Raw genomic sequence first — 18756 nt, 5'->3', positions numbered from 1 at the left:
CTGATGATGCGGTTTCACTGGAATGATCTGTTAAGAGTCCTTTCCCCAAACCTTATTCAAAACAATTCATGAAGTGATGATGTGAATATTTCCAAATTGTAACTGAATATAATTGCAGTCTATACAAGATCGAATTTCCCAGAGGAACCCACCCGAGGGATTAATAAAGTTATATCTTATCTTATCTAAGAGTCAGGCAGCATATGAGTGAAACATGTCCACATACCTTTTGGAAAGTTTCTCATTATAGCTATATTTATTAATAATTTTATATAATTTTAATTGCATTGGCAGGTGTTGACTTGAAGTAGCTGCTTCGGTCACTTGCGCGCAGATTTTCACACCTGTTATCGTCTCTGGGTTGCAACGGCTTCCCACGTCAGATCTAGCTAGTCTTTTAAAGCCTGAACAAGCGTTAAGTGTAAAGGTAAGCTTTTAGCAGTGTATTTGGAAGTTAAAGTGTTAACTAAATACTTAGTCGCTGGCAAACTCGCGGTGAAACAATTTCATGTTTTATTGTTTTCTGCCGGGACTGGTAGAGGTGCTCTAACGTGTGGTAGCAGAAAGATGCTAACGTTAGCTTTATCAGTGAAGCTAACGAAGCATTGGTGGCTAGTTTAGAGTTAGACGTTCTTTCCAGTTTGAAACGGGTAAACTTGTTCATATTTTTCCTACTGTCAATTAATTTCAGCTCGGTCGATACTTTTGGTTATACTAGCTAACTCGTCGTTTACTTTTGATAGCAGCTAACTAGTTAGCCTCTCAGCTAAACCGCAAAGCTGCAGAAAATGCACACTTAAATTTTGTGTTGGCGCTGTGGACTAAAGGAAAAGGGAAATGTTATCGCCTCTAGACATCACAATTTATCATCAGCTGTCAATAAGCTAGGGGTTGTTACTTTTGGTTTGCTGTTAATCGTGTAGTTAGTGTAGCTTTATTGGGATTATATATTTAAACAAAAATGTCATTTCATGAGTATGAGTATTAAAAGCTGTCAAGGCACAATGGGATGAACACACTCATTCCTACTTTTGTTAAATATGTATAAATGCAACAGTAGCAACTTCACGCCACCATAGGGCGAGAGGCGGGTACACCCCGGACAGTTCGCCAATCCGTTTTATTTATGTATGTATGTATGTATGTATTTGCAGGTTGTTCGAACACCATGACTAGTCGAGGAGCATTTAAATATTCGAGAAGAGGTGCTGCTAGTTTCTGGTCTTTGTCAGACCGTGAGCTGAGCCCACGCCCTCACTGTCCTCAGGTCCACAAGACAGATGATGCAGACATTTACACTGATGCTGCTGGGCTGAGGTAATGGGGAAAAAAAATATGACCGCCACCTTGTCACATGCTGTGTCCACCTGTTTGGACAAGGACTTAACTTTTGTATGTGTTCCTACTCACCTCCGTATAATTGGTGGAGAGACTTGAAATGTCCTTGAACACAAACCCTGCCTTTAAACGCGACAGATACACTTTCACGTTTCTCTCGCACATGCTGGGACAGAGGTAACTAATTTTCTGTTTCACTGCAGGGAAGTGCACTCTTGATGTGTGGGTCAATAAAACCAGGATGTAACTGTTTCTTTGTCAACAGCAATTTGGATTTTATTGTGTCTTACTGAGGCTTCACAGCAGGCAGGTGAACAGCTTGCTAATGAGTCCAGTGTCCGGTCCAAAATTGGGCACATTACACTCTGTTACTAATGAGTGCACCCATTGTTTCAAGACAGTGAGAAAGACAGTGGCTCTTGTGGTTGTGAAACTTCTCATGTACTTGATTTTAATCTGCTCTGAACTTTTACAGCCTCATTCATTTACTTATGCAGTTCTATTTTTTGTGTGCAGTCTTAGCAGGTTGTTAGCAGTTTTGTTTTGTTTTTTTTTAAGAGGAAATTGTAGGTGAGAATTATCTTAAAATAAAAGCAGCTGATAATACTGTTAATTTTTAGCTGTTTGTGCTGACTGAATAAGGGATCAGCTGTTCATTTCCTAGTGGGTCTGTGTTTGTTGCCCTCCTAGGACAAACGAACATGCAGCTGGAGACTATGATACAGCACCAGAGGCTCTGCTTTCTGAAGGAGACCACAGACCCCAAATCGAAAAGGGCGCCGTCCCCACACTCAGCCATAATTATGATTCTGGTGACATAATGTTGGAAAATGAGGTAACTATATGAGTATACACAGATCAGGTGTAACACCTTGACCACCTACCTAATATAGTGTTGGCCCACTTTTGCTGACAAAAGAGGCCTGACCTGTTAATACATGGACTCTGCTAGACCCCTGAAGGTGTGCTGTGGTATCTAGCACCAAGATGTTAGCAAGCAGATCAGTCAAGTTTTGTAAGTTGTGCGGTGGAGCCTTATTTGTCCACAACATTTCACAGATGCCTGACTGGGTTGAGATCTGTGGAATTTGGAGGCCAAGCCAACACCTCAAATATGTTGTTGTGCTCAGCAAACCCTTTCTGAACCTTTTTTTGCTTTGTAGCACATTATCCTGCTGAAGGAGGCCGCAGCCATCAGGTAATACTGTTTCCATGAAAGGGCGTACATGGTCGCCAACAATGCGAGGTGGTATATGTCAAAATAACATCCACATGGATGGCAGGACACAAGGTTTTTCAACAGAACATTGTCCAAAGCATTACACTGCCTCTAAATGGTAAATGGCCTGCATTTGTATAGCGCTTTTCTAGTCCATAGGACCCCAAAGCGCTTTACACTACATTCAGTCATTCACCCATTCACACACACATTCACACACTGGCAATGGCAAGCTACATTGTAGCCACAGCTGCCCTGGGGCGCACTGACAGAGGCGAGGCTGCCGGACACAGGCGCCACCAGGCCCTCTGACCACCACCAGTAGGCAAACATGGGGTTAGTATCTTGCCCAAGGATATTTGACATGCAGCCAGGATGCAGCCTGGGATCGAACCACCGACCTTCTGATTAGTGGCTGACCTGCTCTGCCACCTGAGCTACAGCCACCTCTAAGACTACGTCCACACGTACACGGGTATTTTTGAAAACGGAGATTTTCCGTTTTCGTTTTAAAAAATAATCCCGTCCACACGTAAACGCAGAAATGAAGGAAAACGCTGCTAGGAACATGCCAAAGCAACAGGTGGCAATATATTCCTAACCGTGTAGAAATGTTGGCCAATCAGAAGTCTAGAAGCCTCGGTGGGAAAAAGTAAACAAAGATGGGGCATAGAAGCAGAACCGAGTCGTATGTGTGGAGGGACAGTAACTGTGTGTATATGTAAGCATTTAAACACTGCAGAGAGTAGAATTAACAGTAACAGTATTGTAGAAATTCATTTCACCGAAACAATAACGTGGCGCACAGTGTGACGTCAAAAAAGGCGCACACCTTTAAAAGGCGCACACCTTTGACGCTGCATTTTCTGCGTTTTCTCCGTTTTTCTCGTCCACACGTAAATGCAAAAACGGAGTTTTCAAAAATATCCACCCTGGCCGGAGTTTTTAAAAATCTCTGTTTTCAGTGACCGAGAACGCCGTTTACGTGTGGACGAAAGGTGCAAACGCATAGAAAAATCTGCGTTTTCAAAAAATACCAGTGTACGTGTGGACGTAGCCTAAGATGGTTTGCCATCTTCTTGTATAGTACGTTCTGGTGCCAGGTGTTCCCTACGTAAGAATGCCTCACACAGCCGGCCATGATTGATATGAGGCCACCTTCTTTCATTGCTCTGTGGTTCAGTTTGGAAGCTCACCTGCCCACCACTAAAACTGTCCAACTGCAGCTCTTGTCTTGCTGAAAAGCTGCAGTTTTGGAGATTGTCTGACCTTGTTGTCAAGCCATCACTCGCTCAAATCCTTAAGCTTGCCAGTTTTTCCTGCTTCAAACACATCAACTTTGAGGACAAAATGCTCACTTGCTCGCTCACATATCCCACCCACTAATAGGTGCTATGATGGAGAGATAATTGATATTATTCAGTTGAACTGTCAGTGGTCATAATGTTATGTCTGATCAGCGTATATAAGACCAAGGTTTTCTGAAAGTTCACTGCCGTTGCATTTAATGTATTATGCTATTAAGACTTTTTCATTAGAAATCTTATCTCAGACGATGAGATGCTGACAAGGTCTTATACATCTACTTATCATCTCTTATTCAGAAGGTGTACTTCACAGATTAATTAAGATATGTGAATTAATTGTGGCATTAAACCATACTTGAAAATCTGACATCAAAATGCAATCTCAATATCTGCGATAATTAACATTAAATTGCTTGACTGGCAAGCAGAGCAGTGGTTCATACCATTATCCAGTTTAGTGAAGGGGCTCTAAACCACCTGCAGCCACCTTGTCACTTTAACTGTGAACAGCAGAAGTGCATTCAGTGCTTATCTCACACATAACACTGCCTTCCTTGTGTTTCCTTGATAACGGCTCAAGATCAGTTGGCTCAAGAATGATAAGAACACCAGAGTCCTGTTTGTTTTGGGGGTTTTTTGTTTTTTGTTTTTTTTACCCTCCTAAGACCCGAACTCTTCCACAGCAGGCATTTTTAATTTCTCTTTGATGTTTGGGCACATTGGGGCTCAATGAATGTAAAAACGAAGAATTACCAGATTTCTTTCCTTTTTTTTTTTTTTCCTTTTTTTTTTTACCTTATTTTTGTTTTTAAGAAAAATAAGAGCCACAAATGAGGATATTAGTTTAAAATTTTGATAGAACAGTAGCAGTATAATGTCGTCGTAACCCAAAATGTGATGTCCACATATGTGGACGCCAGGTCCTAGGAGGTTAAAGAAGGGTTTTGTCTTTCTCAGGCTGAAGATTCGGATGATGAACCAGCTGTGCTCTCCCTTCATGGTATGTCACCTCCTGAAAGCATACTGTCAGATGAAGATCTTCTAACAGAGCAGGTCAAGGACATAAACCAACCTGATACAACCACAAAGACTGAAGGTACAGTAGCAATTTAATAAAAGTAAAACTTGAAAGCGCTCACATTTTCAGTGGCACTTCTGCAGTTGCTACCAGCTAGTATACACAGAAACACCCTGTTTGATAGTTTGTTCTCACAGCTGCGAATCTGCTCCCTCCAGTGTTAAAGGCACAATTAGATGTCAGTAGATATCAGATTATAGTCATGAATTATTTTTTTCTTACAGCTTCCAATTCAAATGCGTAATCCTAGTTATAGTGGCCATTGTAGTACAAAAAACTCTGGCAGCTGTGGTTAGTGCAGGAGGTTGTTAAACCTTTCTAAAGGAGTCTGATACGAGATGATGAGTAAGTGAAGCTCACTTCTTTCTGATGACAGTGATACTAAGGCAAGTTGTTGAGGATATCCTGAACTTCTTTATGCTCCTGTTAGCTGGCATTAGGTAAACTTTCTTTGAAGTGGATCTAACATTGTTGAACTCTGACAATAAGCGAAACAACTCTCACATGATGTGAGAATGTAATCAAACTGCCGTACATTAGGTGGTATAATGTTAACTCAAAACCAGCTGTTGTTGTTAGCTGGCTCATTATCAGCTGTCCAGAGATGGGATGGTTGCATGTCTAATCTGCTGACAGATTTGGGAATAAAAAGCATGTTTATGCACACTTGTATGTGTTAGTTTTATTCAGACACTGGTCACATTGTCTCTTTCCTTTGTGTTTTTGCTTTTTGGTGAAGGGGACCCTTGTCACATGATTAAAAGCATAGGAATGATCCTTCATGTCTTGAGTCTGAATGTGTAGAAATTAATTGCAATTGTGACTGGTCTCTAGTATAAAACATAACACGCAATTAGGTGGAATGGCGAAGTCCATGCATTTAAGATGGTATGTTAATATGGCAACTTCCACAAACCGGTCACTGCTCTTGTGTATTTTTAATGGATTAATTCTAAGGCTTTGACAATGCATCAATTTGTTTGCAGACGTAACTACACTCTAATCGGTGTATATTTATGAAGGTAACATTCTTATTTTATTAAAATGACCTCAAAAAAGACTGACTGTAACTTTAAAAAAAATGATTGTTGCCTGTGCCTGAGTCACTCTGTCCTGGTCATACAGTCATCGAATATCACTACTGATCACACACAAGTCAGTCATCAACCTCCCTTCAAGAAAATCTTTTCACACGTTCACCCTTTTAAGGTCTTTTTTTCCTGTTGAGATTGAAAGCTCCGTTTCAGGGTTTTCAGATCAGTGGTTTTCAAACCAGTGGTCTTGTTCACAAGACACTCCTATATTCAAACCTATGCAAAATGCCCTCTACTTATTTTTATTTTTTTTTATTTCTTTTTGAACATATTTTAAGATGAAGGCGCCAAGTGTGACGCCTACATTTTTCTTTCTGTTTGTAAGAAGTTCTGCTTGCTTATACCTCACCTCCACTGCTTCATCAGACGCTTATCTTTGGACTGAAGTGTTGCATGTTTCTTTCAGAAGTGTACAATAGATTAGTTTAAATACATTTCTCTTCATTTTAGCACATGTGGTAAACTCCTTTGTCACTACCAGCATGAGGGGAAAAAAGCGAAGTTCTCACATATATTCAGCCAGTCAGCTGACAATGTTTATGATGTGTAGCAATATCATAAACATTTTCAAGGCAAAGTCCTTCTGCTTCCACAGTTTTAAGGACACTCAGATGAGTGATGTCCAAAATACGCTCTGTCCCTGATTATATAGCTGGATTCTGCTGTTTATCTTTCTTCCAGTTTGGCGCACTGAATGGCACAAGAATCACATGGCAGCTATAAGCAGTGAGAAGTTTGACAGCCTCCTGAAAATGTGTCCAGATTTCTATGCCTGCAAGAGCCACATGGCAGCATTTGTCTTGATAAGAGGTAAGCTTCTTGTACACGTGCAGTTTTCCATTAGATTTGTGCACTTCACTGCAGGATTTTATTGTTTTCATAGTAGGTTATAAGTGGCTCCTGGATATTTAATAGATGTATCCCGTTTATTTTTAACCTTTTTTTTTTATTTTATTAAATCTGTATCTTAACAGTGCTAAAGAAGGAGACTAGTTTTACTCTTAACTGTCTATAAATGCCTAAAGTGAGCCTGTACCAGTGGCAGGTCATTATTGCAGTAGTATGTTAAATGTCCAGACATTAGCAGTCCACATCATGAAGATTTCAAAGCATGAAAAAAAGGTCGCACTCAATTATCATAAAGTGTGTATGATATCACATGTGAGCCAACTGGAAATTTCCATTAAATATGATGGGTCACTCATTAAAAGATAATATTGTGGAATTAAAGCAATATATGCAGACTCTTTCTTTTAATAATCATGGAAGCAGAAGATATGTGTATATAAAAACATAATTCTTTGGCACTTCTATGTGAAGTAAAATAACGGAAGTTATAATCTGAGCGAGTCAATTTAGAAGAACCATTTAGGAGATGAAACTCCTTTTAAGACACACAGTGTCTAAATTGCACAAGCTGAGAGCTAATTCGATATGACTACCGAATGCACGACTACACAACTGTGCGGCATTCCTGCACAGAAGGCCTCTTAGTTGTTTGAGAGTTGCCATTTAGACTGATGTAAAGTAATCTCCTATTAATGAGGTCAGCAGTACAAGCAGTCCCTATGAGTCTAAAGGTTCAGGCTTCACAGTGCTCTAAATGCTCAGTTCCTGACAGGATTTGTTGTTGTTGTTGTTGTTGTTGTTGTTTTTTTTTTTTAACCTGGTATCATCAGTTTAAGCGCACAGCATCTCCACACATGTGCTATTCAAACCTTCAGTCGTTTGAAAGAGAAATGGCTAAAGATTCAGTCACACAGCCTTAAGGTGCCACTTTTATGGTCAGTGTTAGGATGCAGGTAGCTATTGGAGTATTCTCCTGAACAGTAGGTGTCACCACTGAGGAGATAATGCTACATCAGTGCTGATAAAGGAAGTAAAGTTAAAACAGGAAGCAAAGACATTAAAAACAATGTTGTTGTTTTTCTCACTAAGGTTGTGTCCAAATTCATGGGCCGCGGTTTACGTAGGCGGGGTCCTCAGAAGGCTGGGTAGGCCGGAAGTAAACCGCTGTGAAATTGGACAGTCTAGCTTTCAGATTTGCGTCTCGGTGGAGTTTAATAAACTCAGCTGCTCCTTGCTATCTAAAATATAACAGGACACTGGTGTAAATTCTCGACTATCTCACACTTCTGTTTATTCAGCTCTATGAAAACCAAGGAGGAACCCACCCGGGTGATTAATAAAATGTAATTTAATCTAATAACTTTAATCTCAGCCAAACTGATTTACTCACGAACAAATAAAACACTGAAAAAAGCCAAACAATAACATTTTTAGGTTATCTAAGCGACTCCTATATCACGTTTAACCTGAGTAGCAAAGGACCGCGGTGATCTGAAAATTATGTGCCGGCAGTTGTGCCGTTCTCGGCGGCTCTAGTGACCCTCGAGCTCCTGGCTAGCTATTGATCTGGTGGGTAACAGATGTCTCCGAAAACGTCGGAGCACTTTTGCAAATATGTGATATCTTGATAAACCTAGCAGATATTTGAAGTTTACACAGCTACATTCTCGCCTGAAAATATGTTAAGTTTATTTTGTGATCGAGAAAGAGTAATAAGATTAATATTAAAACTTAGTAGCGGCAGCCATTGTTGAAAACTGGAATTGGCTGGGCCATGCTATGATTTCTGGGATATGGAGGGCCACAAAGGATACACCCGACCCAACCTTCAAATTCGGGGAAAAGGAGGACACATTTGTCAGCTGCATTCGGAGGAGTCTACGAATTTGGACAGCCTTCGGCGTGTCGCTGTGGCGTAATCGGCCTACAAATGCGGCTTCAGGAGGATGCAGCCCATGAATTTGGACACCCCCATGTCTCTAAAATGTTTCCAAACTGTTGCACCATCTCTCTGTATGTAATCTGTTATTATCTGACTGACTGAATCAACATCAAAACAGCACATCAGCACAAACAGATGTGATATAACTTTAGTCATGCCGTTCAACAGGTGGTGAACGGAGAGCATAAAAGTACCTTTAAGAGTCAGTCACACAAACTTGGACACAGGTTGAGGACACCCTACCAATTTCTCGTAGAGCAGTAAAGAAAGTGTGAAAAATGCTCATCTTCAAAGTAAAAGCTGCAACTTTTGGAATCGTGCTAGTTCCAGCGGTAAAGAACAGTTTTCACTTTAAAGGCAAAGGCTCTCCATATCTGGTTTATTATGATCGTCTCATTATTGTACCATTAGTAGTTGGTGTTAAGTGTTTGAAGAAAAGATGGCATTTTCCATTCAAACTAGAGGAATAAAAAAGAATAAAGAGAAACGGGAACTCAATAGTGTGAATGCCTTACAGCATTTACACAATTATGGGCAACTGCGGCAATCTGCTAACAATTTTTCAGTCACAGCTCTGGTTTTAGGAACAATTTCAACAAGTAAAAGCAGGTAACCACTTGCCAACAAGTCGGGGATTACAGATTCTTCCCTAGTGACTGAGGTCTTAAGAGGAACCAAAATTACTTGTTTCAGTGGATTTGCTGCTTCAAGGTCCAGAATAAAATAACTAAATAGTATTTTATAAGCATCATTCTGTGTCATCTTTACTTCCATCTCTCGCAGTCATTGTTAATTAAAGCTATCGCTAATGAAGCTTTGAGAAGAAAAACTATCTTTTCCCCACAGAAGTTCTGGATACAGCAGGTCGTCCATGTGAGCAATACAAGGTAGTGGCAGTGGGATCTGGCCGCTCAAGTTGTAGCGAATGGCTTTGCTACAATGGGGTGATGGTTCATGACAGCCATGCCATCATCATTGCCAGACGGGCTCTTTTAAGGTACTAACTTCTAAAATTAGTTCCTAAATACTTCATCCAAATCTCAAGAATGCAGGTGTTAAAGTGCTGGTTCTGATTTAGAACACCTGAACTTCAAATATCTATTCTTAATATTCAGAATGAAGATGTAAAAAGCAGGCTGCAACATCTCACTTGCTCTCTACCAGTTATAATGCTTCTGATTCACTGAAAGTGCTGCTGCAGCTTAAAGTGGGAATAATATTTATTTTTCTGGCTTGTGTTCAGGTTTCTGTATAAACAGCTTTTGCTGTTCTTTGATGCTGATCCAAAGGCCAAGGAGAGCTGTATTTTTGAGAGTAGTGCAGCCAGCCACCAGCTTCAGCTCAAACCCAAGATCAGTCTGCATCTCTACACCAATCAGTGTCCCGAAGGAGCTCCTACGAACTTCTACTTTAAGTACAGCAATCCGCTAATTATCCCATTCTTTTGATTCTTTCTTTATACATGTTTTTTAAGTCATATTTTCCTGTGTACTTGTAAAAGGTCTCAATTCAAATCTGTGGATTTATCTTCCAAGAAATGTGACATTTTGTACATGTTGTAAAACACAGAATAATATTAACCTTTCTATGGGTTAATTTTAACTCTGTTTATAATGGACATTAAATTTTGTCCATTACTCATGAAGATTAAGTTCTAGTAAACTAAAATGTAACATAATGTCCTGTTTTAGGGTTTCTGCAAACGACACCTGGACCTCTATGGTTCTCCAGTATCATTTCAAAGGCCTACTGGTCCCTGTGGCCTACCTTGACCCGAGTCTCTGGGGCGCCAAAGTCTGCTGCATGTCTGGCAGTGACAAACTTTGCCGCTGGACTGTTACTGGGATTCAGGGTGCATTACTGAGCCACTTTATTCAGCCGCTTTACATCACAAGCATGGTACTAGGTAAGACGCTTAAAGCATTTATTCTTTATTAGAAGGGAAGTGCAGCTAGACCCATCATGAATACCTGGATGTTTTTCTACAAATATTTGGATCAGCACTAGAATGTAGTGGTTTCTTCCGTTGTTCATGCACAAGTTTCATGAAAATTGGTGTTTTTTCTACTATGAACACATAATTTATTCCCATTTTTAAAGGTTGGTTTCCAAAGAGCTGAAAATGGTCAGGTACTAGAGCTGAACTAAAAATGAGTGAAAAAGCAGCCAATGGCCAAAGTAAAACTTTGAAAGACCTTCAGAAAATCTGGAGAACTATTGCTTAAAACCATTACAAAAAAAGTAAAGCAAGTCTGCTTCAGTTTATTCTTTATTAGCATTATTCTGTATGAGCAAAATATAAAGAAATGAGGGGTGGGTCAACAGTTTTGCACAGTATCTATCTATGTACAGCAGAATCAGTCATCATATCCATGTATCAGCAAGATAGTGAGCCAACGCATTTCAAAATATTGGAAATACTGACAAGCTTTAATTCCAGTTCAACGTTGCAGATGTAATTGGCTAAAGGTGGCATCATAACAAACTAAATTTTGCATAAATTAATTTATTTCTGTTGCAAATGTTTCTAAAATCTTACTTAGGAGGCCAGAAGCTCATGAACCAGGAAGTGTCTGATATCACCAGCAAGCGACTGGGTGATGGATGGCAGATCTTTCTGCCGCAGTCCTACAAGAAACATGACATCGTCTTTGTCTGCGGGGACTACGTGGGGCCTGTTGTGCCCTCGCTGCATCATGAAAACCTCAGCATCAACTGGTGCCTCGGGGACCAGGATATTGAAGTTTTGGACGGCAGCAAGGGCTTGATTGTGGAGGGGTAAGACCCTTTTTTTCTTCTTCAAGAAATCAGTCTTTGTCATAAATTAGATGAAGTTTTTAGAAAATGTGGTGTTTCTACACCATAGATTTGGGACAAGTATGAAAATTTTCCTTGTGCTGTCATTTGTAGAGAAATGGTAGAGCTGTTGTCAGAGTTGTCTACTTTCATGGCCTCTGTGTTGCCTGGGGCTCCTGCCATCACTGGGCTTTGCTGCTGCCGACAACTGCTGATGTCCAGTAGTTAGTGTGACACAGACATGGCTTTCTCTGGAGGCTGTTTTGTCCTTGAGCAGAGATTACAGCCAAAAATAGATTTAAGATCCTTTTTTTTTTTTCCCACTGCAGTGTTGCTGCCTATTTCAGCTGTTGTCCTCTTGCTCGAACTGTTATTTTTAGGCAAACACCATGGTTTTAAGTGTCAACTATTTAGAAAGGAAAAAAAAAGCAAAGAAAAATAGACTTCTGAAGAGAATTTAAAGGCAGGAATTCAGGACACGAGGTATGCAGAGGGCTGCTCTCTTTAGAGCTTGCCACAGCAGATCATATGCATCCATCTCATCCTATTCCCAACATCCTCCTCTGTCACACCAACTCTCTCTAGCTTTGTCTCCAAACCACTCGACCTGAGCTGTTCCTCTGATGAACTCAATTCTAATCATTTCCATTCTGGTCACAATGAAAAATCTTAAAATCCTCAAATTTTCCACCTCCACCTTGGTTTTCTGCTCTTTTTTTTTTTTCAGCATCACTGTCTCCAAACCATCCTTTCAGTTCTCATTACCATCTTGTAAACTTTCTCTTTGACTCTGCTATCCTTCAGTCACAAATCACCCCTACACTCATCGCCACACTCTCACCCTGCCTGCACACTCTTCTGTTGTGCTCTTAGTCTAGTGCTTTGGATGGTTGACCCCAGATATTTAAGCTCATCTTCTCCTGTCTCCTGCTCACTCACAAGCGTATTCTGTCTTGCCTCTAGTGGCTTTCATTCATTTTCTCTTCAGGGCATACTTCCACCTCTCCAGGCTCTCTTCTACTCCCTCCCTACTCTCACTAGAGATCTCAATGTTGTCTATGAACATCATAGTCCACAGAGACTCCTGATGATGTAATCCCACCCCCACTTTGAACCCACCTGCCACTTCTACTGCACACCTCACATGTCCTGGACCACTCTTCATCAACATTTGAAAATCAGAAACTGGTATGAAACCATAACTGCTGCTCACCTCTATCCTTGATCTAGCTCCAACAGCTCTCTGTCTATCCCTGCTTTCTCTCATTTTCTTCATTCATCATCCTCAATGTATTCCATCCACCTTTTAAACACTCTTCATTCATTAGTACATTTCTATCTCAATCCTCGGAAGTGTCCTTCACCACTTCATCTGTACGTTTGTCATCTGGCAATTCTTCCCTATCACCCAGAGCCTGTCTCAACTCTTCCCTGGACTCTGACTAACATTCTTCCTCCTTTAACTTTCACCTCTGCATTTGCTTTTTCCTCTTGTTTTCCAGAGTCATCCTACTGGCTTCCATTTCATTCTATCCTAGCTACATTCTCCCCTGACAACTCCCTGCAGTCTCTTTCAGATTGAACCTCATGTGTAAGATTCAGTCCTGTGTGTACCTTCATCCAGTCTTATGCATTACCCCAGATTCCTCCCTTTCTTGAAGCCCTTTTCATCCTTTTTACAAAATCCACCACCATCTGACCTTCTGCATTTCTCTCCTTAACATCATATCTACCCAACACCACCTCAACACCTCTGTTCCCTTCTCCTTCATGTCCATTGAAATCTGCTCCAATCATCACCCTCTCTCTACCACTTCATACAAATTACTCCAGAATTCCTTTCTCTTCTGACATCCAGCCTGTGCTGCAGACACACCTAATAGTCAACATGCCTGCTTTGATTTCCAGATTCAAACTCCTGTCTGATCCTGTCTGACACTCTTCACCTCCACAACACTCTCCACATGCTTTCTTTTAATAGTACTCAGACTCCACTTCTCTTTCCATCTTCAGTGCTTACAGATTTACTCAACCACCTGTCATAAAAACAAGAAAACATGAATCCTATTTAATCAAACAGTACATTTGAAAGTTCATGGATAACAATAATACTATTTTTTGCATAAGTTTTATCATTTTGATTAAAGAGCTTATCCTTGTGGATTAAACACTGCAGAAACATTTTTATTTTTACCAGTACTGTTAGTTTAGGGCAGGTGTGGTGTAAACCTTATATTGGGTGGTGGTCTAATAAATTGGTTAAGCACTGTACACCACGGTAGAACAATATCTGGCCTTGCTTCACTTCCACCTGTTCTCCTGCACACACAATATATCTTCCTTGGTTCTCTCTTGTTTTCTGTCAACATTAGCACAATTTCCATGGTCACCTTGGCTAACAGTATCATAGACAGTGTTTTCAACCTCATCTCTGGCGAATCAACTACAGAAATCTCTTGATGAGCGGAATGTTTGAGTTGACAAAGATTTTACGCTGGATGCTCTGTGCACATGCGCAATTGCGCACTGCTGGCACGGTCTCTGTGCACAGAAAATCTGCGTTGCGCACAGAAAAAAACCTAACCTGAATTGAAATTAAAACTTAAACAATTCTGTTTTGCAGTGTTAGTCAGTGAGTGACTGGCTGCTCCCGTATGGGATTAGAACGATGCCACCTTATCCCATAGTCCAGCCAATAATGCGATTCACATTCGTATATACGCAGCTAATCAACGTGGTTGACAGGCTATGACAGCGTCCTTATGTGCCGACACCGGTGTTTTAGCTAGCAAAGCGGCGTGGCTGATGTAGAGTGAAGCCACGTTAATGACAACGTGTACAACCATTGGAGATGTGAGCAGGACAGACGGAACAATTGATGGAAAAACTGTGGACTTTATATCAGTTTTTTAATAGTGTTGATAGGCCACGTAAAACCAGAGTTATGATAAAAAATATCTGCAATGTTTGGTTTTCTTCCTGAATACTATCGTTGTTTATATTTACTGCGGGAAGAAACGGTAAAAACGGCGTTGCTCTCCACCTGTGAGCAAAACCAAAAACCCCACCTTTTCCTCTTGGTGGAAAAATGTACCATGTCGACCAATCAAAAAATGATATGGCAACATGGCATTTAGTTGTTTAGGAAGGGGTAAGTTTTAGGAGTGACAGCGGTGTTTTGAGATGTGAGAGATTTGCGACGTTTAGCGCAAATTTAGTGTGTAGTGTAGTTTTGTTGTGTGTGTCAGAACAATGAGGCGACTACCGAATGTTACAGGTGTTACAGCAGTGATACATCTCCTGTTGTCAGGCCTGCAGGTATCAGGCTGTTGTTCTCCTTTATCTCATAGTGGACAGAAATTATTTTATGGAGTGGCACAAATAATGTGTGTGGCATCAAATTTGATGCAGAACAGCTGATTGTTCTGTAAATAGTTTGAAATTTTTATTTTTAAAAAACACCTTGGCTGCATTTTTAGGTAAACAGCTGCAAAAACGTTGTTGTTTGCATGACTCAGTTACTTTTTTGAAGAAGTAACTAGGGCTGGGCCATATCATATCGTTCACGGTAATACCGGTATAATGTTGGGCAACGACAAGAAAATGAAATATCGTGATAGAATATGGGTAAAACACGCATGCGCAGTGGCTTTGTTTTCATACGCACATGGCGAAAAAGGCGACGGAGAATGAGAAGGGTGAAAGCGGATCATTGAATGAAACAGATGAACCAGAATTGGTTTGTAAAAATGCTGCAACTTCAGTGGTGTGGAACTGGTTTAGCTTTCGTCCGTCAGATACACAACAAAGCACTATTTTTGGTAGAGCATTGCTAGCGGGCCGTCGTTATTACCGTGTTTTTTGGAAAATACAGCACACTTAAAATCAATCCTTTGATTTTTCTGAAAATCGACAGTGCCCCTTATAATCACGTCTCGTGGAGTGATACATACTGTGCTTCAACATAATTATACTGTATTGTGTGTGTATAACCTCTTTTTAAGTTTTGTGGATATTATACATGGTTATACTGAGGATATGTCGGCCAATTTCCACTGGAAATGCGTTTTGGTTAAACTGTCAGCGAGGAATTTACATTCGCACTGTTAAGTTTTTATACAACTTTAATGCAGATTTAAAAAAAAAACAGCTGCTTGTTTAAGTGGAAAATACATAGATTTTTCTTTTTAACTAATAAAGTTGTGGATTGTAAAGTATTTTGTCTAGTGTCAATTATATCGTCAGTTATATCGTTATCGCAAATTTTCAAATCTATATCGTGATAAATATTTTTGGTCATATCGCCCTGCTCTAGAAGTAACTATATAATTAATTGCCCAATATTGGTCATTATATACTGTATTTTGCAGACAGAGTTACAGGACTCTCTCCCAGACCACAGACTCATACAAATCAGAGCTTTCATATTAAAAAAGAGAGAAAGTTGTGTTTTCAAAATTGGGGTCCAAGTTATTTTTACTTCCAATAGTGTTAACATACACAGGCCATGAACAACATTTTTTTTTTTTTTTAAATTTTCATTGTAAGTGGGCTAAAGCAGTTAATTAAAAGTAGTCTAACATGAATGTAAACGCTGTAATTTGATTATTTTAATAAACCATGTAACTTGGATGCTGGCGTGACCACAGTGCACACGTCTGCTGTTGCTCACAGTGGTCCAAGGGACCGCTCAGGGCGTTTGTGTGTTCGCTCAGACACATGAAAAATTAGAGGGAACATTGCTCAACCCTTCCCATTTATCTGGACTTGGGGCTGCCACTTGGAGTACACTGGCTTGTGGACCTCCTGTAACTGAGCTCAGTGCACCTACTCATAAAACTTCCAAATATTAGTGTGAAAGGAAAGTTTTCTTGAATCACATGACATTTTTTTTAAATTGGCGATTTAGAAGTCTTACTTTCTATTAACTATGATTTTCAGTACCGAGGCACTTGGTGAGGTTTTTAGGAAATAGTTATCTTGGAAGGATTCAATAGTCTTTCCCTTCTAAGTATGCACTGGACATGTAATGTCTCTGAGTAATAGAGAAACAAAGCTAGGTTTTGAAGAATATCAGGGGTTATAGACTTTGTCAGGATGGAAGAGACCTTAAATTATTTGAAAATGAGTCTCTCTGAACAGGCTCTGCTAATGTCAGCTTCTGTGAGTGCAGTCACACTCAATTCCTCCTCAACATTTTGTCTGTTTAGGCTGCTGGGTTCCTCCCCTGTGTCTCACTCCAGAGTATCCCCTAAGAAATGTGTTAGTGGTAGTGGTAAGTGCTGCCTGCAGCAAACCCTTCCTCTCTTTCTCTCAGCCAGACCACAGCCACACTTTACCTCGGCAGTGTGATAAAATTGTCTCGCCAGACATGTTTAGCACAAATAAGCTCTGAAGCAGAGTGTGTCCCCACCAGAGTAGCATTGCATCTGCCATAAAGGTCAAAAACAGTGCTGCAGTGCTGCAATGAGAGGACATGTTTTTCCATTTATAGTTTTTGGAGGGTATCATACCCTAAATGCCTCACTGCTGCTGGCTAATTGGCTGCAATCACTGTACATTGTCTAATATGGTTAAATAAGAAGGTGTGAGTATTTAATCGGGCTCCCAATTCAAACTGATAACCGTAACAGCTTTTGGATACATTGTTGTATCATGTCAATATGAGCAGTGCCTGTACATGAAGTTGGACTGCAAACGAAGGAAGAATGTGGACATTAAATGATACAGAATTGAAAAGTTGAATCTTGTCAGGTGGAAAATGCATTTCAATTAACAAAGGACAACTTTTGTGCTGCAAAATATGTTTTTTATTGATTGCATTGTGGCAGAATGACACCATCAGCATTAAAATCCAGTGGCTGCAAATAATTTCTAGGAAAATGAAGGTTTGATTGCGCAGCAAAAACAGGAAGAGGAATGGCAATTTTCATTTCCTTCTTAGCTGCTGGTCACATAATCTCCACAGCTGAAAAGTGTTTTTTAAAGCTTTAAATAATTTGTAGCTCACCTGGTAGAGCGTGCATTACATGTACCAGAGGAAGAGAGCTTACCATAGTGGCCTGCATTCGTTTCTGCCCCAGGTCCTTTTCAATCATTTCCCCTTTTTCTCTTCACCTTCCTGTCTTTTTGTTCTTTTCTAATAAAATCTTCAACGGCAGTTTTAAGAAGAAATGTGTGTGTGTGTGTGGGTGTGGGGGGGGTATCAAATGCACCTAAAAATTGCTTGCATTAAAAATAGTATATCTTTTGTTGTATAATGAAAACTTAAAGAGGACAAATGCACCATAAAGCAAATTTAAGTAATGTGTGGGAAACCTTAACTGTTGGAAAAATGTTAATGGTGGATTTTAATGTTTCTCCAGCTCTCCTTCTGTGAGCGTGCCTGGCTACTCAAGCAGACTTTGCAAGAGAGCCCTCTACAGTTATTTCCTCAAAGTTGCACAGCTGGGTGGGCACACCTATCTGCTGGAGCTTCCCACGTACCACAGTGTCAAGGTTTGTGAATCCTCACTGTGAACTGTGCAAAGCTTTCCATTTGATGAGTAATAGAAGGTTGGCTTTTTAGTTCACTTATGTGATGTCTGATGATGTAAATGGTTTTATTCTTTTATAGGTCGAAGCCAGTGTCTACCAGACGGTCAAAGAGCTGGTGAGACAGCAGTTCCTGGAAAACCACGCAGGACTGTGGAATTCCAAAAAGCTGGTGGATTGCTTTAGCGCTTGAACTCGCAGCTGGAAACCCGTCATGCCGATGTTTACCCAAGTTCCTTGAGAGATTTGATTTGCTGTTCTTCTCTGCACTTTGCTAATTACCTTCAACAGTAATTGTAGTTTTGTTTTATCTACGACATTAGAGTTTTCAGTTTGTGTAGGTGTTTGAGAAAAATAAACAAGGCCCTGCTGTTGTGCACCAGACTGAAGGAGTCAGTTTGAATGAGTTGTGGGTGGAAACACATCGCTCAAAGGCTAACAGTGCACAAAATGGGGAACATTTTCTCTGTCGTGTCAAGTAGAACTGAGCAACATTATTGCCAGAAGCTTGAAAATGAACAATTCCTTTTATGGAGCTCGTGTTATGAAAAGGTAACTGTGTGCGTTTTTTATTTAATATTACTGCCATTCACTATTTT

General features: G+C 40.3%; 1 protein-coding gene across 4 annotated transcripts; it reads left to right on the top strand.

The window, feature by feature from the left end:
- The first annotated feature begins 214 nt into the window (after positions 1–214).
- adad2 (adenosine deaminase domain containing 2) lies at positions 215–18541 on the top strand. 4 transcript variants are annotated; one of them, XM_086309149.1, is made up of 11 exons: positions 215–427; positions 1155–1317; positions 2029–2173; positions 4822–4960; positions 6718–6846; positions 9677–9824; positions 10071–10241; positions 10519–10733; positions 11371–11605; positions 17989–18121; positions 18240–18541. In XM_086309149.1, exons 2-11 carry the CDS (start codon positions 1169–1171, stop codon positions 18348–18350), a joined length of 1575 nt encoding a protein of 524 aa, XP_086165275.1. In that variant the 5' UTR covers positions 215–427; positions 1155–1168; the 3' UTR covers positions 18351–18541. The 4 variants fall into 4 exon arrangements, with proteins under 4 accessions (XP_086165275.1, XP_086165273.1, XP_086165276.1 ...); XM_086309147.1 differs by having other exon boundaries at positions 218–427; positions 9674–9824; XM_086309148.1 differs by lacking the exon at positions 215–427 and adding an exon at positions 493–650 and having other exon boundaries at positions 9674–9824.
- The last annotated feature ends 215 nt before the right edge of the window (positions 18542–18756 follow it).

This window comes from Aulonocara sp. 'chitande type north' Nkhata Bay, linkage group LG10 (genome assembly GCF_057382095.1).
Source record: "Aulonocara sp. 'chitande type north' Nkhata Bay isolate Kocher_YH1m ecotype deep benthic linkage group LG10, A_spYH_male_GT1.1, whole genome shotgun sequence".
Classification (NCBI taxonomy): Eukaryota; Metazoa; Chordata; class Actinopteri; order Cichliformes; family Cichlidae; genus Aulonocara; species Aulonocara sp. 'chitande type north' Nkhata Bay.
Note: the sequence above shows the minus strand (reverse complement) of the source record. Positions and strands in the feature narration are given on the sequence as shown.